The sequence below is a fragment of the Agelaius tricolor genome, unplaced genomic scaffold (genome assembly GCF_023055355.1).
Source record: "Agelaius tricolor isolate 1412-34295 unplaced genomic scaffold, bAgeTri1.0.p SCAF_17, whole genome shotgun sequence".
Taxonomy (NCBI): Eukaryota; Metazoa; Chordata; class Aves; order Passeriformes; family Icteridae; genus Agelaius; species Agelaius tricolor.
The window spans coordinates 6,687,993-6,712,665 of record NW_027269277.1 but is presented as its reverse complement, the minus strand read 5'-3'; the positions used below and the strand labels follow the sequence as shown (position 1 = coordinate 6,712,665).

The following is a 24,673-nucleotide window of genomic DNA, read 5'->3' as shown; positions in this document are numbered from 1 at the left end:
ATTTACCATTTTTTATCAAACTGACAGTTCTCCCTGAGTGTCAGATTGAGAGCACAGGATCACTCTAAGTCACCCCCTACATCCTGACCACACAGATCACTTGGAGTCCAAATCTGTTGTATTTTAGGCCACCTGAGAATATTTTCTCCAAAGTGACTAAGGATTCACAAAGGATTTCAGAGTATGACAACAGTTTGAAAGCAATCCTAATTAGTTGATAATTAGTGACTTCCTTTGTAAGAGGTTTAATTTGTACTTTACAACCCTGCTTCTGACTCATATCCAGAGCTGAACCCTGCAGACACATAATATATAAATATAATTTAAAATCACAAGCAGCCTCCAGTGACTCAGAGCCCCTGCCAGTATAAATATAGTCACTGATTTCCCCACCAGGCAAAGAATGGATGAGCACAAATTTTTCTGCTGCATCACCTTCCAACACGAACCAGCAAAATCACCTTTAGCTGTGTCTGTGTCAGGGATTCTTTTAGCTCAGTTTGCTTGATCAGAGACTGCAGATTGGCAGAACACTGCAGCACAGACCTAGCTGAATCTGCTTTTGTATTAAACAGCTTTTAGCTTATTCATCATTTTAGACAAACAAAAAAGCAAAACCAGAATCTTCCATTTTTTGCGATATAGGCAGGTTCATATGAAACTCTGGGAAGATTCCAAATAACAAAATCTCATGCTAAAACAAGCCAAAATATGTGCTCCTACAAATAGTTTTTATTAATCTTAACAAGTATATTAGGACAATTCCTTGTCAAAATTGATTTTTTCTGTCCCATTGGCAATCAAATGAATGAAGCTGTCTAACAGAACAAGGCAAACTTTATTTTCATACTGTTTCTATTTTGCTGAAATTTATGGGTGTAAATTAAGGCATGCAAATCCATAGAGATGATGGGAAATTATCTGTGAATCATTCACCAAGATTTGACTTTAGTAACAGAATTACAGAAATAAAAAATAAAAAACCCAGCAGTTTTTACCATGTTTACCATTGCTCTTCTCCTCTAACAGAGATCACACCAACTGGGTCAAAGCCCTGACCAGTCAGGCTGGATTAACAAATTGCATGAAATGCATCTGAGATCAAAATACGAAGTGAGTCACACAGCAGGGGAGGAGGGAGGAGTTTTTATTCCACCTCCTGTCTCCTCCCCAGGCACAGCTGAGCAGTGCCCTGCTCTGAGCAGCCCCACACCCCCACTTACCTCGATCTGAGGCATTTAACAGAGCTGCAGATGACGAGGACAGGCCCTTGCTCACGGCAGCCTCTGCCTGTTTGAGGTTGGCTGTGGAGGGTGAGCGTTTGCTGGCTGCGGAGAGAAGTGAAAACTTCAGAACCTGCCCTCATTCTGAGCCTTTCACACCTTGCTGAGAGCTCACTCTCCAAGTATTACATCCTGAAAGCTATTTCTGCTTTTGTTTGATGACAAACACAAAATTTTGTTTTCCTTTGAACAGGTTTGATACCATTAGCACCAGCCGGGACAGGCACAGAGCAGGTAAAGTTTAGTGGAGTCATGCCAGCATTTATGCATTTGTGTGCAAAAGAGGGATTTTTAAACCCTGTGCCCCTAACATGTAAAGACAAAAGTTACTGAGGTTGTCTGCTGTTATCAGACTCGCAAGACCCAGAAATTTTCCAGATTTTGTTGTTATTTTCTTTCTTCATTCCTGCCACATGGGTATGTCAAAACAGTTTTTTAATCACTATTAATAAATCCAAACCAAAACAAATTATTTTGGAGGAATAAAACCAAGTCCTAAGGAAAGGCAAGAAAGCATTCCTATTTCTGACTGCTTCACAAAGGTTGCTGTATTTTAGAAACTGCCATTTTTTCTCTAAAAGTTACTCTTCAGTTAATGTTTCCTATCAAAGCTGCAATTTTTCAGAAAAAAACCTGCCACATGAGGCATTAATATTTTTTTGTATGTGTATACAGATACATATACATGGATAAAAATGACATCTCGTGTGGCAGAACTGAAAGTTTATTACAAGGCAGATAAATACCTGCTTTTTAATTTCAAATAATGTACTTTCAGGATGAACACTACTCCAGAGTGTGAAAGCCTTGGAAAAAGCATGTACCTGTTGCCACAGAAACTCAGTAAGCAGAAAACATTAATGTACACAGAGTGGTGCAGACCATCACAACAAACAGACAAAATTCTAAACATCTAATACATTGATGTGTCAGTAAAATTGATTACTGACACACTGCACAGCAAAGGTGATTAATCTGAACTCATTAGTGCATAAATACCAAAGGACACAGCAGCACTACTCACCACAGAGGCAACATCTTTTCCCTTTGCCAGCATGCTACAACAGCCCCTTATAGCCAGAGCCAGGACATGAGGATTCCTATGGACAGCCCTATGGGAAGCTCTTGGGACAGTGAACAAGAGCAAAGTCCCCATGGGGTAAGAGGGAGATCTACTGAATCTAGTTTAGAAATTAAGATCTGAACTTAGTGCATGCTTCCCCAACATAATAAAAAGAAGAAGAAAGAAAAAAAGGGGGCCATTTAATGAATGGAGTCTGAGAAGTGGGATAACTAAACAGCCTTAAGAGGTTTTATATACGAAAATGAGGAAGCTCATAATTCATGTATTCGGGTGCTTTTGAAGGGAAAGGCTTCCCTCTAGTGTCTGCTCTTTAAAGGAAATCCTGGCTCCTGACTGAACTCAACTGAGTCCAAGGCCTCCAAACATCACAGAGACACTTCACACAAATCTCTCTTGGTTCAATTTAGCACTTCAGCATTTGTATGAAATCTGAGATTTGGTCTATCACCTACTGGGACCCAGGTACAGAGGTTAATGCTTTTTCAACCAATACATTTGCATGATCAGATGGCCTCAACTTCTTCCCTACCTCATTCACAGAACAAATTCTGAAGACTTAAAAGTTCCTTTCTCTAGGAAAAAAAAAAGCTTTAGAAGACAGGCAGGATATTCCTGCCTCAATCAAAGGGTTTGAAATGCAGGAAGCACAGAGCCCACGTGACACCAACTTCTCTATTTTTCTAATGGAAGGGGGAAAGCAAACTGCAGCAGCACAGCTAAGAAAGCACATGTCTGCCACGCAGCAGGACTTGGAACTGGGCAAGGAGCTGGGAAACATGGGATCTTAAGAAAATCACTCAGAGTGAGGAGCTTTCAATCCTCACAGGATTTCACTGAGAGAGGGTGCTGCAGCATTGCCTGAGGCTGGATAACATTAGGCTACATGAAATAAGATCAGCTCTCTCTCACTTCCTTCCAAATTTCTACTAGGACAAGGAAGCTCTTTATTTAGCAAGGAGAGGCTCTGGCAGCCCCATTTCTATTCTAATTGCATGTCTCCAGTCCTGATGCACCTGAACCTCTTGTTCTGCTCAGCAGGCACCACTAAAACACCCCCTTTAGCAGGACTGTCATCAAGGATGCTTTATTGCACAGCCTGGCCATTTCTCCTGGCAGACCCACACCCTGCCTGCTTCATCTCAGCACTGACAGCAATGCCATTAATGTAACACTTGACTCTGGGGCTTTCATCCATTTTTACATTTCTCCATCAGCGGGATCCCTGCTGTGGTCTCATGAATCACACTCAGCATCCCACAGAACTGCTGATGGCTGGGGAAATGTTCCATTACATGGGCTTCACTTTCCAGAGCACACTATCACCCAAAACCTCTGCTCTGCCACTCAATGTTCCGAAATATTACTGTTGACACACCCTGTTCATGGAAGACATATCTGATTCTGCATTTTTTTTGCATAGCACTACAATAGACAAGAATGCCTTTTGTCCTAAAATATTTAAAGAATATTTGAAATCAGTTCCCCAAACGGTTCTCATTTCAAGAAATGGGGCTTTAATCCCAAATCTGCCACAGAATTTGAAATATAATGTGGAAATATAATATTGCATTGAAACTCCTCCCGATATGCAGTTAGAGAAGATGCACTATTCAGCCACAATGATGTCATGGACGAAAGCTCATATGGTGTCATTTTTCAGAGTAAAAAGAAAAGGTAATTGTTGTCCTTCCAGAAAATATACAAATATAAAGCAAAATGGACCATATAAGGATTTTTTAGAAAGCCAGCCGGACTGAAATATCCCACATGGCTTAGGTAGATTTCTAATAATAAAGTAATGAGTTCTCAAAGATAAAAAGAACTACTCTGAAACAGGAATAAATATGAGAAATGTAAAACCAGTCATGGTTCCACATTATCCACCCCACACATCATAGCTTCATGTTTGAAACATTAACATAAAATCAAACACAATTTTAAAACAATGTGGGTGCACAAGGGTTTGACTAGGACATTGCATTACCTGCTTATGTCCATAGCAATTTTTTTTCCAGATTGGTGCCAAGTTACCAAATTGATCTACTGCCAGTGAACTATCTGCATAGTTATTTTATGATGCATAAATCACAGTTTAAGCACTTATTATTATATCAGGAGCATTTGTGTTGGAAGATATTTTATCTTAAATGTACTTCAACAGCACTGAAGATCTTCCTCCACAACGGAAAGGACAGACAGGGCTCATTTCCTCACACAAATCAGGAGAGAGCAAAGAGCATTGTTTTGTGTTTGTTAGTAGAATAAAACCCAGTGCTTTCTTAAACATGTGAGGCAAATGTGATTTCCCAGTTTCAAGGTTAAATGATATTTGGTAGTGTGAGATACAGTGAATGGATTTATCTATGTATCCAAGGAACACATGTAAAGCAGATAAACCAACCCAGCCAAACTGGCTGATTTTGGAGAAAATTAGGGGCTCATGATGTGCAGGGCAAGGGAGGAGAAAAGTTAACTAAAATACACATGCTTCTGCTGTATTGTCAGAATAGTTAAACCATACTCAGTCAGACCTCACTGCATTTTCAAGTCTCACTTGTGTGTGTCACAGACAGCTGCACTGCATTAGTAATGTTGTGGGCACGCACAGGCTGCCAGGATTCAGACTCAGCTGGGTCTCAGCTGAGAGTTTTCACCTCAATCTAGCTACAGGAAATAATTTTGCTTATTAAACATTTGTATCAGTGGTCCAAAGCATTTCCATGAATGGCTCAGTCTGTGCACTGGAAAGTGCCAGAAATCCAATGAAAATATATTTCATGTATAGAATTATCTTTAGGTAATTGGGACAGCTCTGATTTTGCAATACCCTTCATGAAAAAAGTATCAAACTGCTCAAGAGACCCATTCCCTTTCACAAAGTTTCACTAAAATATCCTTGATTTTGCAAACGTTACTTCAACTGCTGGTAAACCAAAGCAAGAAGGAAACAAACCAAGACCAACCATGTACTTTTTGCAAAGCAATGAAAGAGTCTGAAACTGCCCTTAAACCCTCCAAACCTTATTCAAATACTTGCCCATAGAAATTTCTCTTCTCCCTGTGCTGTATCCAGACCTCTTTAAAAACCCAAATGCACATAGCCTTTCCCTGAAAATTCCCTCAGCATGCCATGACTTAAGCTGTAGTTGAATTAGCTGGGAGGGATAGCCAAAATGAGGGGGGCTGCTTTCTACTTAGGGATCACATTTGTTGCACAGCTGGCCAAGATCCAGGAAAAGATCTAAAGAAGATGGTTTTCCTTAGTGTGAGAAGAACTCAAGCTTAAAAGGTTAGTAGTGAATGTAAAATAACAGAAAAAGAAAATTTTAGAAATCTGTACCACCAGTTCCACCTTCATCAGTGCTGTGTTGTTCTGTAGAAGAAGAAGGTTTGTAAGCTAAGTCATGAGGTCAAATAGCAAAAAAAATGCAAGTTAACCAAAAAATGGGATGCTGCATATCATAATGACAACTAATATCAAAGCACTTTCAAACATGTTACAAACACACACTCAAGCTGACAGAAAATGACAGTATCACATTCAGTACAATTCCACCAATACAGAGGATAGGCTGAACTGAAGCATTTTTTGATTTATTTCATTCCTGGCCAATAATTTATGTTATTTATTGGTGGTTAGGTAGTGCATGAAAAGATCCCTTCTACTGCAATCTTTATTTGCTAGTCTGATTTCAGAATGTTTACAAGCAGAAACAGTTAACTGTGAAACAGGAAATTATCTGAGTTCAAATTAAAGACTGTTAAAATGCATCACCTAATCCAGAATAGAATCCATGATCCAAGAAGCTTGGAGTGTCCACTGCATCTCCTTACCCACTACTGGGCATTCAAATAATCAGTCAGCATTCCATAACTCCAAGGGTGTGTTTAAAACATTTTAGATGTGATATTAGAGTACAACTGGGTACTTTTGATTTTCATCACCAAAATGGAGTTTGGTTCATGTAATGGAGTGCTAGTCTTAGCACTCCATTACATGAACTGCATTTAAAGGACTCTGAATTATCTTAATATTACAGATCATGATTCCCCTTAGCTGATGTTTAAGGGCTGGCAGTGCTGTCACATGCTATATTTCCCATGGAGCTTCTCTCCAGCTCTTCCCAAGGTCAGAAATAGCTCTGAGTGTGAGCAGCATTTCAGGGCAAGCACAGATATGACATTTTCCCAGGAGCTACCCACAGATCCTGCTTTAAGATCCCAGATAGGAAATGATGCCCAGGTCCCTATGAATAGTGCTCCATCTGCCAGTGTTCACACAGAACATTCCATGATTCAGCCCTACTAAAACCAGTGCTGCTTACCTGTTTTGCCTTCTGAGTCTGGAGTCACAGACCCCCCCCATGACCATCTCTTCTGTCGTGTTTCCAGGCGCTGACTCCGCTCCAAGGTGCGATGCAGAACTGCTTCATAGCGCTCCTACCAAACAACACCTCCGTGAAGCTTAACTGTTCACCACAGCCATGCCAGGAAACAAAATACAGACACCCCACCCCCCTCAGTATGATTTATAATCTGTTTTACCAGGCTGTTGTTACAAAAATTATCATGCAAAGAATGCTGGAGGTAATTAATGGCTTCAAAACACTGCAAACATGATTAGGTTGAGCTAAAGCACAGATAATCTATTCTACTCTTTACTTAAAATAGCCACCAAACAGATTTCCTATTCAGTAAACAGCACTACTTATTTTCTAAATAGGGATGAACCCCAAACTGAGCAATTGAAATTATTTATATCACCAAGTTATTTCTAAAGGTGATAAAAATTCTCCATTATAAAATACCAAGTATAAAGTTATTTGTATTTTCAAGGAACTGTAAAAATAATGACCCAGGTCTTAACAGACACTGACAGAATGAGAGATGTGATGAAACCAGGAAGAGCAAGACATAAAGGCAAAGCTACAAAAGAAGACCAATCAACTTCAGGCCTCAGCAACCATTGCTGACAGGACAAAGGGGGCTGAAAGAAGCTTTTGCTGCTGTCTCCAGAACCAGTAACTGCCAGCAGGGGAGCTTTAGCTCTTGTGCATAAAGATGAACCATGCTGGACTCTCTTGCCAGCCAGGTTTCCACACATGTCAACAACACATTTCTCTTCTGGATTAGTTATATCCCAAGTGATCTTTTGAAGCAGTATTTTCTGCAGATACACTGCAGTAAGATGTCAAGGGAACTCATTATACAGTCATTTCTCCCACTTGGGGACACTAGACTTTCACCTCCTTTCAACACCATTTCACAACACAAACTAAAGAAGTCACCGTGCAAAACACACAATGTAAACCTGGAAGGGAGGATTCTGCTCACTAACAAAAGATAAAACCAGAAGTTTTTGTTTGAAATATAGAGCTTAGTTTCCCCTCTGTTGGAGAAACCTGAACTAGAGTTTACCTAAGGTGCCAAAGTACCCAGACATTATGTAATCTGTAGATTGTATTTCCATGGAGGTATCTGCAGTGCAGCAATTCTTCAGTCAGAGTTAAAGATATAGGCTTCACTTTACAAAAGACAGAAATGAGCTCAAGACCTCAATATAGTGAGCTCAGAGATATGCAGAATACCTGAGGAGCAGGGGGGAGACAGGTATGTGAATCCTCACCACAGCTAGTGGTCTTCAAGATTTTTAGAACCACTCCCTTTTCCACAGTATTTGCTACTGTGCTACTGCTCCTCTCTTATTAGAAGATTAACTAAACGAGACCTGTCTGAAAAAGGTAATAATAAGTTAACAATAAGAACTTGCACATTTAATATGCAGTAACAGAGCTACTTGTCAAAAGGATGGAATAACTTCATGTATTTCTTTCTGCTGTCAGCTTCTACCCATTGAGTGAGTCCCAAACTCAAACTCTGCTCTGCCTGTCCATGTGCAGTCAGAGAAAAGGCCAGTGAGAACAGACACCACACAGTTCAAAGCAGCAAATGAAAAATACACAGATAACATCAGCACCTTTCATCATACAGGAATGAATTCTGGTTTAGAAGAATTAAGAGAATGTGAGTCTCAGGCCACAGCAGGGCTCCAACGAAACAAGACACAGAAATTAGAGAAGTCTAAGACCTGTCACCCACACTGATTTACAGACAGACTCTGAAGGTGCTCTGAAGGTATCTGGAAATCTGGGAATATGGGGTGGGGGTTTTGCTCATGTGAGAAAAAGCCAGTGGTCAAACAGCCACAGCTCCTGAAGTCCTGAGTGCCTCAGCTACAGCCAAAGCTCTATGGGGAAGGTGGACATGTGCCTACGTAGCCCACTGTAGATGTGGAAAATACTTTTATGTTCTAACACATTCATCATTTTCCTAAGTTTCTCCTTCACAGCACTTCAGAGCATGGTAATGTAGGAAAACAATGTAGTCCTTTTAAACTGCATGGTAATGTAGGAAAACAACATAGTTCTTTTAAACTATGGAACTTTGATGTGTGTTACCTTTTCCTCCTCTATTTTTTGTTTCCTCTTTTCTTCTACTGCTGCCCTCCGTTGTTCCTCTTTTTGCTTCATTTCTTTCAGCTTTCTCTGCCTTTCTTCTAACTGTTTTTCATACTGGAGTTTTGCTTTTCTCTCCTTTTCAAGGATTTGTGTCTCTTTGGCAGCTGTAAGAATATTTTAAAGAAAAAATTAAAATCAAACTTAGCCATTCATTGATATTGCAATACAACTTATAAGCAAGAGATATTCAAGCAGAATTCTTACTACCTGAAGTGAAAATGTACAGGAAGATGAGCTTGCAGAGGTGACAACAAACAACAGACTCATCTTTAATTCTGTCCCCAGGCTGGAAGTGGAATTAGAACTTTGCCTGCTACTAGGCTTTACTGTCTAGACAGGAATATCAGGATATGTATATTCCCTAAATTAAGCATACACTTTTCTTATCAACATAATAGTGATGTCTCTGTAAGGAAGCTGTAAATTAAAAATCAAAAAGTAGAATTTTCAATGCTGTAGCTTTTTTTTTTTTTTAAGAACAAAATATAGTAATATTTAAAGCACTGAATGACAAGATGGGAAGACCCTACAGTTCCTGCATCAGAGTTCAAAATAGTTCTATCACCATTCTCTGCAGCCTCCAGCAAGGAACAGCTGTGTGCAGTTCAACAGGAAGCCTCAGGTCCTGTGACACAAAGCTAGAATGCACAGAGTATTTTCCATGGCCAGACAGATGAAATGAACCAAGAGACCAGATAATCACACCAACAATGCACAGGGAGCATCTACACATAGGGCCTCCAAAATATTTCTGAGTTTTATACGCATCATAATACTACCCTGTTCCCATATTAGGATAACACAGTAATTCCTGTTGTTGTGAGTGTTTGCTTTTATGTTGAGAAACAAACACACAGCTCAGAGAGACATCTCTTCTCACAAGCTAGGAGCCCAAGACCCAGCACTGCAGGGCACACTGGGACCCTTTCATCTCCTGCTACACACACATGCACTGATTCACATCACAAACAGCATAAAGCTGGGTAAGAGTTTTCTGCTGTTATCTAGTTCAGATTCCCTGCTAAGATAAAGTCTATACTGCTGACACTTCAATGCAGAAATCATTTCAGTGTGCTGGGAAACAAGGGAAGCAGTGTTCAAGGCAAACAAGCCATTCAAGTAGCTAAATCTTTTTTGGTTTTCTCTGAATCAGCATTCTCCAAACGTCAGTCTTCAGGGCTATAGGAAGGACTTCTAAGCTAAAAGTTCTATTTTCCAAAGTGTTTTTGTTAAGGCTTTCAGTAAGGGATTAGCTAAATTTGCTGGGTGGTCACTAAGAAATGGAAGGTCAGAAGTGACACAGAGCTTCAACAAGCTACAACTCTCTACAGTGTTTTCCTCTCAAATCAAAACCTTCTTCTTTCAGATTCAAAGATGGACACTGATGCAAGACCAAGAGCAGACCTTGTCTCTTGTCCCCAGCAAGCTGACAAAAAGTGACAAAACATGGACTAAGGGGGACAGTAATTCCTTTAAGAGAAACATTTTAGAAAATGATATTTTAAGTGAAACATGAAAATACCATGTTGCTTTTCTCGCTCTTCTCTACGCTCCCTGGCCAGTCTTTGCCTTTCTTCTGTTCTTAGCATGGAACCATCTATCACTGTCAAAACAAAAATTGAAGACACATAATTGTCAGTGACTTTGAACATTCAAATTTAAATAAAATGTCAAAAGTCTTTACTATCAAAAGGAGAATGAAACTTCCTGAGAGATGCACATACCACCAAATCAGTGCACACTCTATAGCGAGAGTAAAGACACCATCTGAAAAATTCATAGAAAGCTGAACATCCTCCTCTTCCCCTTCTCCATTCCCTCACAACACTATTTTTAACAGGTGCAAGAGAAAGCAAACATTACATTAAAGGCTCAATAAGTACAGTCAAAGGAAGACGTGTGAGAACATCCCCTATTGCAAATTCAGCCCTGATCCTCATTCTGGTACATATTGACTCCCATGAACAAGAATGACAGGAATTTAGGAAAGTGTCATCTGGGACCAGATAGTTCACCTGTCATTACAAATTCAGAGCACTGTAGGACAGTGCTAACTCAGGTAGGAAATTACCAGCTCATTTGCAGACTAAGCAGAATCAAGACTTAAGCAGTCTTTGCAGGTATAAAAGCTTGAATTTCAGCAGGAAGTGAGCTGGTAACTTGCCCAGTTACCATCATTTATCTTTGCTCTCACGCCCTGCTTACATGACAGGCAACTGAACTCTGAGTCAGTCAAAACCAGAAATCTGTCATCAAAACCAGACCTACAAACCATCTACCACGTGCTCTGATGCCTCCTGAAGAAAGAGCACCAAACTTTCCTCTAAATATGTTCTTTTCAACCCCTACTAACCCTCCCTTGTGAGCCCAGCACTTCATTAAGAGCAATGACCTGTAATTATACCTGGTTTAGTCACTGTCTTTATTGAGGTCTGGACTGTAAGAGGGCTAATGCCACTTTGGCTTCTTCTTTCTTCTGCTATGGCTTGGGCTGCAGCAACTGTGAGAAAAAATCAATCCACATTAAGAACAGCTCTACAACTGAAACTCATGAAATAAATATCCAACATAAATACATAAAATTCCACTTGAGGTCGCTGATGCTTTTATTAATTAACTAACTGGGGGCTGCTCAACTTGTAAGGAAAAACTTGTCATATGAGACTTGAGACCTGGCAGAGCATTTTGTTATAAAAACATTTATCAAACCTTATGTTTTAAGACTACAGAGTTTCAAAGATGAAATTTATTTAATAACACTTCTAAAACAAACTCCATTATTTTGCAAAGTTATATGTGACTTACACTTAATAAAAGAAACTCTTTGCTACCACATGAGCAATTGTGGGCTGCACACATGTATGTAATAACCCATTAGCACTGCTAGAATCATATTCTGATGAGACCCAAGCAGGGAGAGGTCTATGAAGACCTGTCATTACTTCATTACATGAAAGAGAAAGGGGATTAGCTGCATAAAGTAAACCACTGAAGGATGCTTACAACATACTTCTGAAACAAGAGCTTAAAAAATAAATTTAAATTATAAATTAGACTCCAAAACAGTAAATTGAGCATTTGTGCAGAGACCCATTCACCTTATCTGAGTTTCACCAAAGTAACTTCAGCAAAATGCAGGGCTACAACTCACAGATAAACACAGAGAAAGGAAATGCTACCAATATTAATTTTGCTAAATAAAAAAACCATTAACAAGTCTGGGAGACTAATTTACTGTATCACTCTCCCCAGATTTTCTTTGTTTTGATATCAACCTTCACTAATCACTTTGCAGGGCGTGAAGAGTTACAGGGAAAGCAGGCAGGGCAACCTGTAAGGCAGCATTACCCCAGCGCCCTGCACAGCTCCACAGAAGTGTCCCCACACACTGCCACCCTGCTGTCACCTTGCCTGACAGGCACTGGGAGCTCAGCTGGCTTCCATGGGAAAACCCAGCTTCAGGGGAAGAAGGGAACACACCCACACATGGGAAAGTTGAGGCCAGTTTTACACAGAAAAGGCAAATCCACAAAAGGAACGCGTAACGTGCTGTGATCTCACCCAGAAGGTGAAGGACCAATAGTACAAATTGCTGTTATATTTTAAGAATGGACACTACAACTTTGCCAATGATCTGACTTCCCTTTAATAAGAGGAGTGCAAAATGCAAAAGAGGAAGGAAGAGTCTCCCTCTTCTCCATGCATTGCCATGACAACTAGTTGTGTCATGGTAATAACCCTCCCTAAGGCTGTGCCCAAGAACAATCACCTCAAAGTGTTTAATCCCATGTGATTTCAGTGATAAATGCTGATTACAATACTTATTCAGCAACTCTAAATTGTCACCCGCAGCTGTTGCCATGTCTTGAATTAATTTCTCATTGCAGCAGCAAACAAAAGTCTTCCTCAAGGCCATCCTATACATCTCTGAGGCTCTTTTCACACAAGTCACAGACCAGATATACTACAACATGATGAGATTACCAACTAGCAAAAAAAATAGCTTAAAAAAGGCTCACTGTTTTTTTCACTCTCTAGATCAGACAAGTCAGACAAAATTCTGATTTTTGTACACTGTTGCATGTCACATGGATGGGAATCCAGCCCAAAAAAACACCAAGTGACAACAACAGAATTATCTATTCTAACATAAATAGAAGTGAAAACAGCCAGAGGAAAAGCAGCCCACTGCAGGTGTTCTGAGAGCAGAAATGTACAACCAGGGCATTCATATCCAATGACACCTCTGTACATCACAAAGGCTGAAGGAACATAAGCTTCTTGAAATACCACTTAGATTTCAGACAAATCCAGAAATCCAGGTACATCTTTCCTCAAGGGAGGAGACAGAGGTGCCCAGGAAGCCTGAGCTAACTCAGGTAGGAAATTATCCCAACAGAACAAAGTCACTCTCCACCTAAACCAGCTTCAGTTAAGACCAACACTGGAATTTTGCCTCAATTCTCAAAGTTTAAACATCCAAATTTCCATAACAAAGTTATAGTAAGAAGCAACCTGCAATTAAACAGGTACAATATTAACTTTATTTTACTTACAGAAGTATTTTACTATTAGAAATCTTGCTGAATAAAGCAGCCATAATGGATATGGGGGATTATGTATTTATTTACTCAATCAAAAATAAACGCACAGTTGGAATAATGTTCATGATTAGAAGGCACTGATTTAAAAATGTGTTACATTTGCAAAGCAATTAGTCAGTTTACTTTAATTAATTCAGGTTGCAAAAGATTGCTTGAGATTCTGTAAGGCAGGAAAGTGGGTTACAAAAACAGTTCAGCTTGCAGAGGACACAGAGGTGAAAAAACTCTAGAAATACCCAGCCAGAGGACTCTGCACATCAAGGTTTTTTGTATGTATGTCAGATAAAATATGTTATGTTCACTCCTTTAATGCTTCATTATTTGCATAGAAACAATGTGCTTCCACATTTGAAAGTAGCAGATTTAAGGTACAAGGTGTGCACCTTCCTGTCACACGGATGTGATTCATTTCACCAACAGAAAGCCAGAATCAAATGTGAACTGGGGATCCGAACAGAAGATTGATAAAAGGGGAACAGACATCACATTAGATACATTCCTGAGATATGTGAGCTCAATTTCACCAAGTTCCTAGTCAACAGACAGGTTTTATGGCCCTTGACAATTTCATGGTAAATTTACAATACAAAACTGTGATTTTCAAAGTCCACATTTTACTACAGCAAAAGAAAATGCATTGCATATTGTTGCACTATGCAATCTTTAAGAAATACCTATCTTATTTTGCTTTGATATTATAAAAGAAACATTAATAATTAATATATTTTAATGTTTTTTGCACAAATACCTATAATTTCTCTGCCTAGTTTTCCATAATGAATGTAGCAGTCTGCTATGGAGTGAAGCTTCATGGAAAAGAATTTTCCACAAAATATATCTCTGTAAAATACAGAGCCTAATATCTGTGTAATGAATCAGAATACCCCAGAACAGGAAACCAGTTAACAACCATTTCACTAGAATCTGTGTCACATGTTGCATTAATGGGGGGGGTGCCTACATGGACATATTCAGCAAACTCCCTGGAGAGGAAAAATTCTCTTAGAGTCAAATTATATCTCATTTCTATTCTGAGCTTGCCCTCCCACAGTAGTCTTTCACAACAATATTTTGTGATCATCATAATTTGTGTGTTTATTTTACAGTAGTCTACCTTTAAGTGCTCCAGGTAAAATCAATAAAAATATAAGCCATGCATGAGGCTAATAATAATATCTGCATTCATGCATAATAAAATAGAGCTATTTGAATCATGAAATGATTAGGTCATTTGGGAAGCAGTTTTCCTTCTGTGCCCTCATCACCATTTAGCACCCCAGGTCTGGCCAAGCAAATCGGAGAAAAACCAAACCCACAGAAGCACCAGGAGGTGACATTCTAAATAAATCCAACTCTCCCAATTCCACTTCCAGCTCACGATCCCCTGACAGTGCAGGTGCTGAGGTGCCTCCCTCACACTGAGCATGACAGCACTTCCCTTCCCTGATCAGGTTTCCAATATGCCCTGAAGGGACCGGCGCTAAAAATAAACCTTGATTTCTATTTCAACCCCTGCACACGGCTAATACCCTTGGCCCCTGCCAAGATGGCAAAGAACCCACTGCTGTTCTTAGTAAACCTCATTAGGGACTGAAGCAGCTCCATCCCTTCACCCAGCGAGCTCCAGGCCTTCCATCCCATCCCCTGCCCCACTCTCCCTTCCCTTCCCTTCCCTTCCCTTCCCTTCCCTTCCCTTCCCTTCCCTTCCCTTCCCTTCCCTTCCCTTCCCTTCCCTTCCCTTCCCTTCCCTTCCCTTCCCTTCCCTTGTTGAACTACAGAGGAGAGCAGAATGTGCTGACTTTCACAGCAACCCTTCTGCTTCTTATGATTTAATGACTTGCTATGCAAAGCAAACAAAAAAATCACAGGCTAAGCTTCTGAAACGGGGGGTGTTAGGAGGGCTCCTGAATGTTAAGCATTGTTATGATTCTAAGTGTGCTCATAAAAGTTTAAAGCAGGTAACAAGAAGCCAATAAGCAACCCATGAATCAAAAGTGAACCTTCCAGCAAAACATCTCTGATTTTATAGCAAACTGTGCCAAATCTGCAAGCCTTCGTTCTTGTCTTGTTCCACTACAGGGAGATGCTGTTTGCCAGTAAGTGTTCAGATCCTTTAAAAGTTTTCTACATACTTTCAGGAAAGATGAGGAAAGTCAGCATTCAAGCTTGAGATTTCCATGCACTGCCTTTTAAGATGATTTCCAATCATTAATTAACATAGGTTAAGAAACAGATGCAAGATCATAAGTTTGAAGCTTTAAGAAAAATTAGGTATTGGTTTTTACACCACTACTCCTTGTTCAGATGACACCAGAGGAAGGATGCACCTTCACACAAACAGGTGGACAACACAGAAAGTTTCTAATGATGAAGGGAAAGCCCTCTCTGTGTGCATTCCTCTCTTCCCTGTTTTCCCCATTGATCCTCACATCCCATCTTGGGGCTGCAAGGACTGACAGCTCCACAAACAAACAAACACGTGAGCTTCCCTGTAGGCACCTTCTGAGGGACCAGCTGGGAGGCAGATGGTTCTCCTGTTTTGTCTGGGCAGCCACCAGATGGGAAGCACAGAGATCTCCAGAAAGCAGTGCACACTCTCAGCTTCAGCAGGCTACAAGAGCTTCCTGTTGTCTTATCCCTATCCCAGACTCCATTTGCAAACTTTGTCCTATATTTATTCCTTACATGGGATACCTATTTTACTACCTTTATGTGCTTTCCTCCCTTTAAGACCATTTCCTCAGCTAATTCTGTACAACAATCTGGTTTTGCTCCCAAAGCTCAAGGCAGTTAAGGGTGATTTCTTGAGTTCATCACAAGTTTTGAACCCACTGACACAAGCATTCCTTTGCAGTATATGAATTAGCAGCTCCACAAGTAAGTATTTGAGACATACTTGCAAGAATCTAATTTTTTACTTATCTTCAAACATTCATATTGAGATTAAGACCTAGAAATATTTTTTAAATCACATAACTAACAAAATTACCTATTTCTTATAAGGAAACCTGCAAAGATACAGCTGAAGCAATCTCAAAGATGTATGATACTCTTACTATGTACTCAGCCTAGGGCATGACCAGAAAGGGACCAGGAAGGTTGCTAGTTAATTTTTGCATTGATCTCTGCACACTTTGCCCTAGGGGAAGGAAGCACAAAATCTAAACCAAACTTGACTGTAATATAAGCACAGACAAAGGCATTGAAATTTGTCCTCAACAGAATTAGCAGCCATCTCCAGAAACTTTCTACAGTCAGAGATGTTACACCATTGCTCAACAGCCACACCATCCTCACTACCTTCAGTTGTCTGAACGCTACTGAAAACACACCTGTGGAGTCCCACTGACTCCCACTGTCACTTATTCTCTTATTTTAACCTCACTTTATACTGCTCAGCCATGAGTTATGCTTCTTGCTACTTAATGGAAAAAGCAACTGCCAGCACAATGCTTAGAAAGGACAAAGACATGTCACCAACTCTTGCAGAAGCCATCATAAGGTTAGTAAGAAGCACTGTCTGTGTTTTGCACACAGAGCTGACAAGCTAAATCTATCTCCTTCTCTGGAAAAGACACCTGGCTTCCACAATTTGGGGTTCTTTATTAGTGAGGTGTATTATTATTCACCTCCTGAAAGCAATTAAGTGGAATGACAGCAGAAACTCCACTCTCACAAAGACCCTTGTGAACCTTCTCAAGTTTAGCTGAAATATTTACCTATTTCTGCATACTGGAAATTCCAAAGTATCCTAATACACAGGACTAAAATGAAAGCAGTCTACACGATTAACATGCCCATAGATAATTTCAAGCAGATTCATTGTGAAATTTACTAGTTATGTGACATCAATGTTTATATATAGGGGTAAACAGATTTAACACTCTCAACTGGACAGAATTAGATACAGGTTTAACAGCTACAGAAGGACCCAAAAGGTAAAATGGAAGATTATCAATAACCAGTCTGCTGTACGAATAATTTTCTCTATTTAATAGCACTGCCCAGTGCCTCAGGAGTACATACATTGTCCCTCAATGCTGAAGTGGCTTCACAGATGCCAGAGCAGTCCCTTTAACCTCCTCTGCACAGCTCAGTTCCCACTGGAATTCCAGCTCAAGCATTGACAAAAGCTACAGACAGAAATCAGCTCTCTGCTTTGGGCTGCCTAACACTGACTCCTCTTCACACTCCTGCAAGCCATGGCAAAAAGTAACTTCAAGACAAGCCCTTGCTCTCTTCTCTTATTTCACATCTGTTTTTTTCATTGTATTGTTTCTTCCCCCGCCGTGCACTATCCCTAACACTGGCAATAACTAACTTCTCTCCATGACTTCCCTCTTTCCTGAACACTCTGGGGTTTTTTTGCTTGCTAGAAGCATGGCCTTGAAAACGCTTTTGTGCTCTTGTTTGCAGGCTGTCCCTATTGTTTAATTCACCCAGGCCAAACAATGCCAGCCCACACCACAGCCTAGCACTGCAAGTCACAACAGACTCAGACAAACCCTGGGAAAACTCCATTTTGAGCTTTCTTTAGGTGCAAGGACAGCAGTTCCTTTCCAAGACAGCAGTGAAAACTACTGCTTTTGCTTTTTACACTCGATGAATTTCTCATGGAAAATTTAGAGCTCATTCAAACACTGCCTGTGTGTTTCAGAAGGAGAGACTGGTGTTGGCATTTACCCCCAAGAGGCCAAGCTCAAATCAAATCACTCAGTACAGAAAGTGCTGCAGGACACTGACAGGTCCACAGTGTGTTTAATGCAGCAAACCCTCTGTCTAAAGCAGAAAAGGGGAATGCAAAACGTAAAAGGAAATAAACTGCAAATTTTCTTAAAGCTGTACAGTTCACCCAGCTAATTAAAAAATGAAGGCTCTGGGACACTCCAATACATGCAATGTAAGACCCCAGCAAAGTAACCATGAATCAGTCCCAGCCCCAAAGAGCATGAAGGATAAGTGAAAAGTGGCAAATGGGTGTAAAAAAAGCAAGCAGGAAAAAAGAGCTAAAGAGAAAATAAAGAGACCATGTTTCTTTCTAAATTCATTACCCAGTGGCACAAAGTCTTTTAAAGAAATCTGAATGTAAGGTGACACTCACTGACCTGGTCTGGAGATGAGTGTCCTTGGTTTTAATATCCAGAACACAACATACAATAATATTGATCAACTCTGTGCTGCAAAAATGTTCCTCCAAGAAGTTCTCTTGGCAAAATTAAACAGAGGATAAGGTCTGAAATTAACAACTTAATAAATTCTATTAAATTATGTTCTTTAAGTACAAAGATCCCTACTGTATTTCCATATTCTTGTAGCCAAGCCCTCTTCGGCTTGGGAGAGGAATTCTAACACTTGGAAGCTTTGAAACACTTGCCCAGAGAACAAGGCACTACAATATCTATTCTCCCTCCCAAGATTCAGGTCAGTGCATTTAAACAACAGAGAGTGTCTGTAAATTAAGAGTCAGTTAAGTACTCATAAAGGAGTATTTTAGAAGTTCCCTGTGAATTATGAAGGGAAAAAAACCACTATGAGAAAAGACAGAGGTATTCTGAGCATGGCCAGTGGTAACTGCTTTCCTCAAAGGCAACATCAGCTGGGGATCCTTCACCTAGAAAGCAGAACTTCCAAACTGACTGGAATATAAAAATAATTTAGATGAAAACAAATGTCAAGCAACCATGTCAGCCTTCCTTAAAAGCAAAGGCTTGTGTCCCTTTATGCACAGCATTATGCAGCACAGTGGAGGTTTCTGTCTCTTTCAAACAAAACCAACTCTGAGCAACACTTTTTTCTTCCACAAATGCCACCCTCCAAAAAACTTAAATCACCAGCATGTAGAAAGGTTTTGATTATTGGACAGACATATGCAAACACACTGAAAGCATATCATCAATTAAGATTAACCTGGTTGTAAGCTGCATAATTGGAAGCTAAATGGCACTAATTTATTTGTGGCAGACAAGAAATTTGCAGTCCCAGTTGGATTTTCAAGTACCACAAGTAATCCGATAAGTCATATTCACAGAAGTCATTAAAATTGCATGCTCAGAATTTTATTTGTCAGGGTGTCCTTTCACAAGAGGACTGCAAGCATCTCCAATTATTTAATCAAATTTAAAGACAATCAGCAGCTTTTGATACCCCTATTATTATGACTAACCTAGATTATTTTTTACATTTATCTTACAGTAACCCATAGTAACCCTTCTTTATTCTCTTATCACCTTTAAGAACTGAAAATTAATAATAGCATATCAGTATTCCCATTTTCTTTTTAAAAAACACAACTGTATGAAGAAGCAGCAGTCCTTAATTGCAGTCACATATTAAGACTATGCACAGTTGGGGAGAGTGTAAGCCACAGCATCTCTGGGCTCTCACCACTGGAGTTATGACCCTTGCAAGTAATTATTTGCTAAATAGTTTCATCTGAATTGAAGCATGGAAGCCAAATTTATATTCTGCAATTTCAACACATGAAGAAATATGTAGAGAATGGAACACTCAACACAAGAAACTGAAAAGAAAAATGCTGTATATGCACATGGTTTGGGTGGTTTTTTTGTTTGTTTGCCTTTTTCTCCTTACAGCAAGGAGCATATCTCTCCTGAATATATTTGGAGAAATCTCAAGAATTTAAAGTTTTAAATTCTAATAAAACCTTTTATAAACCACTTACAACTGTAAGTAATCTTCAGAATGCTAAGCACCTCAATACATAGCATTCATCTTTCTGAATCAGCATGAAATTATCCCTACCCTAGATGATTGTATTTCCCTGAACAAAAAGAAAATGAAATTAGAGCTCATAGCCATCACAATTACATTAAGTTCTCAGCCTGATTTGGGAATGTTCTCTCACCACTGAGATCTACATGAAATCCAATTTCTGTGCAGTTCTTTGCACTTATTGCCTTGGCACTCTGCAAAGCAGTCTTACTACTTTCATGCAGGGAAAAAGGATGAAGCACAAAAACCCCTTAGAACTTTGTCCAAAGTTCTGAGGAGTTTGACAAATCAAGAAATTGAAGCCAGCCCCAGTGATCACGAGCTGAATGCCCCAGTGATGAGCTGCCTTTGCTCTGCAGATGGGACCTGTACCAGTCACTCATTCAAACATCACCAAATAAGACAACAACTGAATGCTCAAGATGCTTTTCATGCAGCACTCCCACATTGTGAGAAACCTGGCAAAGAAATGGTTTCCTTGTCTTGCTGCTTCCCAGGCAAGACCTGAAGCCCACCTCTACTGACAGCCACAGTGCAAATCCCAGAGGCTTTAAAGGATCCAAATTCCTAAGTAAATTCATTCTTTCCATCTTCCAGCAAGCAGCTCTGACACACAGGTGAACTCATCAATTGTCTGACAGATCCTTCTGGATCCCAAATAATTTCCTCTGACCATCTTCTGTTATGGGACCAAGACTGTACCCAAGAGCTCTCCAGTACTCCTACAGGTGTTGGTGCAACCTTGTGTTCTTATGTTTTATAAGTGTTATCTAGAGACCAGAAAAATCTGTGCATGTTCCTGACTCCTTGCCTGAGCAATGAAGATGCACTATTAGTTACCCATCCATCCTTTTCATGCCAATTCTGTGTACATGCACTTGATAAAGCTGTTGCTAAGAACTGTGGTCTGGGCAAAATGGACAGAGCCAGACAGTGCCACTTGCATAGGGACAAAAAACTGATTACATGGAATGAAGTTGTTGTTTTATTAGAAAACTTCCAACCAAACAGGGACCTGCAGGTCATGGAATTTATGCCTGCAGCTAGATTTGTTGAAAAAGGCACTTTATTTTTTTCCCCAAACCTGAGACAGGTTTCCCAAAAGATGATGCAAGTCCTGGAAAGGAAAATACGTATGAACAGCATTTAAATATACTGTTTTGAACAACCTTTGCAACAGCAATTCAATATGTGAGTGGAAATCCTGGCAACAGCACAGGAATACCAAGCTCTAGTAAAAAAATCCAAACATTCTCTACCACCCATACTGTGAAAGACAGGACTTTTCAGTATTCCAGTGAAAATGAAGACAATAAATGTAGGCTACAGCAGCATAAATTACAGGTATTTTTCCTCTGATTACCCACACTACTCAAGGAAAACCTCACTTACTGGATAAACCACAAGTACCTGACTATTCCCCTCTTCTCACATCTTAACAAGCTCAGCAGTACTTATGGCATTAGAATAGGATCAAAAATTCCTCTTCATCCCTGAGGGATGACAGCAGCAAGCATGGATAACAAAAATGGGGTAAGCAACTGCCATCTATGCACTGCTGGTTCAGTGTACAACTACAATTCATTTCTAATGTTAAGTGATGTTCAGAAACCTTAACTGCCTTCTAGTTGTGGTAGCAGATTCTGCTTTTTGTCATCCACATAAAGGAAATAAGATTGGACAAGTGTGTCAGGGCAGAAAATTATTACAAAGGAACTGCAGAACTGGCACTGCAGGCATGAGTTGGCCTGCAGAATCTTAATCACAGTTGATACTCTCTCAAAGAAGGAGAAACACCTTTTCCTTACCTCAACACCAGACTGAATTAGAGAGAATATTTTTCTTGCTAAACATACCAAATTGGAAGTTAGTTACAAGTGGCAGCGTGGGATTCTACGTGTGCAAGGCCTAAAAATCAACAAGCACCATCAAGAGGCTGGTCAGAGAGAGCAGAAGTGAACAGAACAAGAACCCAGAAGTGTCCTTTAATAAGGACCCACAAAGGTACCTATGCAGAAGGTGACTATACAAACAGTATGTGCACACACCTCTTAGCCAGGCTGCCACAAAGAGCTGTGGCTTCTCAGCAAGATTCTCTTTATTTATTGTCTTTAAACGTGAGATTCCCAGACACAAGTTCACTGACAAACTTCTGAAGGCACACAACACTGTATTTATTTTGCATAGATGTTTGTTCTCCACACTGATTAAGACGGCAAAGTACACAACTGCCCCCAGAGCAGCAGAATGTGGCTCCAAGCATTCTTGTTAGCAGGTATTTTGGAAGTGAGGAGTCCCCCCACGCAGCCAAGTGAGCTCAGACAGGCAGGAAGTTCTATCCCTCCCCAAACACGCCCAAGGGGAGCGTGGGACTGAACGGGTGTCTTTTTTTCTTTTTTTTTGTACATCTTCTCCAAACAGCTGCGATATCAGACTTGGCTGCTGCTCACAACTTCTCCAAAGAGCAGCAAATACTGTGGCAAATCATCCTGCAAATTCCACCGTCAACCACTGGATTGCAAGGATGATTTCTAAACATCATTTGCTCTCTCCAGGGAGTGCTACTGAGTAGAAGTCGGGAGCAGAGCTGCAGCAGCCTGAGAGCTCACAGACAGCATTGATTCACTGCACATTAGCACCGAGTTTATCTTTGAGCACATAACTGCTACAAATGCATTCTATGTACACTGAAGTTCAGATTCTGGTTCAGTGACTTCTACCCCCTCAGGGAAAAAAAATCAAGGTCTAGCCTTTCCAGGATCTAGGGAGGGGGGTTGTTTTTTCAACATGATGTGCATATTACAACATGTGCATATCTGAAAGGAGACGGAGCTGCCTGGCCCATGGAGCATTTCCTCTGTGATTTTGGGACTAAATCTAGGTCATGACAGCTGTAACCAAATATGGGTGCCCATCCTTGGAAAAACCTAGCAGCCACCATGTAAGTGCATCCCATATGCAAAGTAAAATTCAGCAGTTCTAGCAGGAAGAATAAGGTTCAAACAGACATAGCCTTTGCAGGTGAGAAGTGCTATCTTTTGGTAGATCTTTATCCTTCTGGAGCACTAAACTGTCTTAATTTTGAAACAGAAACAAAAAGTAATTAAATAGTATTTCCAACACCCAACACACTGAAGAAGAATGCCAGATGAGAATTGTGCATTCAAGACCCTTTGCCAGCACTCCTCTTTATGTAATTACACAGATACACTGAAAACAATGCAATAGGCTCTCAAGAGTAGTTGCTGCACCTAGTCCTAGTTAGTTTAGATCAAACCACAAGTCTCTTTACTTGTTTTTGTGACTGGGATAAGTAAATGTTTATCTTTTCTATTGCTCACCCACAAAGCTTTCGCATGGAGATGTACCACGAAACGTTGCTGCAAACACATATCGTGCATGCACAATACTCGTTGCAGAGTATATTATTAAGGACCTTAAGAATAAATAGGCACATAAGCACAGCCAAAGACAAAAGCAGAGCTTCTTCAGCCCTCTTATAACACCAGTTAAAAAAAAAAAAAGTGAAAAGTAAAATCGGGAACTATTCAATCTTTGATTAGAAATCAATGCCAGGGGCTGTCTCTGCCTTCTGCACTCGGGACCGAACACATCGCTGGGGCAAACCCTCTGAAAGCCAAGAGCCAGCACAGACACCGCCGAGTTGGAGAACCGGTGAAAAACGGGCGGCTCGTGTAACGCAGCCTCCCCGCACCGCCTGTGCTGAGCCCACCAGCTGCGGGAGGTCCCGAGCCAGCAATCACCGCCCGGAGCTGCGGGAAGCACGGACCGGGCGGGCAGCGGGCCGGGCCCGGCCAGCCCCGGCGGCCTCCGCTCGCGGTGCCCCTTCCCCGCCCCGGGACGGGGCCGGACGTCCAGCGGGGCGGCCGGCGGGGGGGCGGCCGGCGCCAGCCGCGCCCTTGGGCCGCCGGACCCCCCACGCACCCCCCGTGCTACCCCTCCCTGCCCGCTCTCACCCATCTGCTCCCGCAGCCCCTTCAAGGAGGAGGAGGAGGAGGAAGCGCAGGACGGAGGCGCCGCACCGCCCTCCGCCATCTTCAGCGCCGGGCCGCGGGAGTGCCGGGCGGGCCGCGGGGCGCGGGGCGCAGTGCGCAGGCTCCGCCCGCTCCCGCCCCGCCGGCACCGGGAGCGCTCCCGCGTCCATCCGGGGCGGCCGCGGCGAGCGCCGGGCGCTGCCTCGGGCTGCGCTTCCTCAGGGACGGGGCTGCTGGAGAGGGTCCGGCCGTGGGCAAGGAACCTCCTGCAAGGACTGGGGAACTGAGAGAGACCAAAACTGGGGAACTGGGAAGGACTGGGAGTCTGATGGGCAGCGGCTGAGGGAGCTGGGGGCTCCAGGAGGCTCCGGGGGGAGCTCATCACCCTTGACGGGAGCGTGCAGTGAGCTGGGGCCGGTCCCGTCTGCCGGCTCTGCACGGAGAGGAGCAGAGGAAA

The 24,673-nt window shown here is 41.3% G+C and overlaps 1 protein-coding gene across 1 annotated transcript in view; it reads right to left on the bottom strand.

The window, feature by feature from the left end:
* Window positions 1–24,404, bottom strand: part of MAP7D3 (MAP7 domain containing 3) — a 42,848-nt gene extending 18,444 nt beyond the window's left edge. Inside the window, exons 1-7 of the mRNA XM_071442277.1 lie at window positions 24,199–24,404; window positions 11,290–11,385; window positions 10,408–10,488; window positions 8,826–8,989; window positions 6,693–6,807; window positions 5,708–5,740; window positions 1,224–1,328 (exon numbers count right to left, since the gene is read on the bottom strand). Of these exons, the coding sequence (XP_071298378.1) occupies window positions 1,224–1,328; window positions 5,708–5,740; window positions 6,693–6,807; window positions 8,826–8,989; window positions 10,408–10,488; window positions 11,290–11,385; window positions 24,199–24,277 (673 nt within the window). The 5' untranslated portion in view covers window positions 24,278–24,404. The remainder of the gene's footprint in view (window positions 1–1,223; window positions 1,329–5,707; window positions 5,741–6,692; window positions 6,808–8,825; window positions 8,990–10,407; window positions 10,489–11,289; window positions 11,386–24,198) is intronic.
* Between the last annotated feature and the right edge of the window lie 269 nt (window positions 24,405–24,673).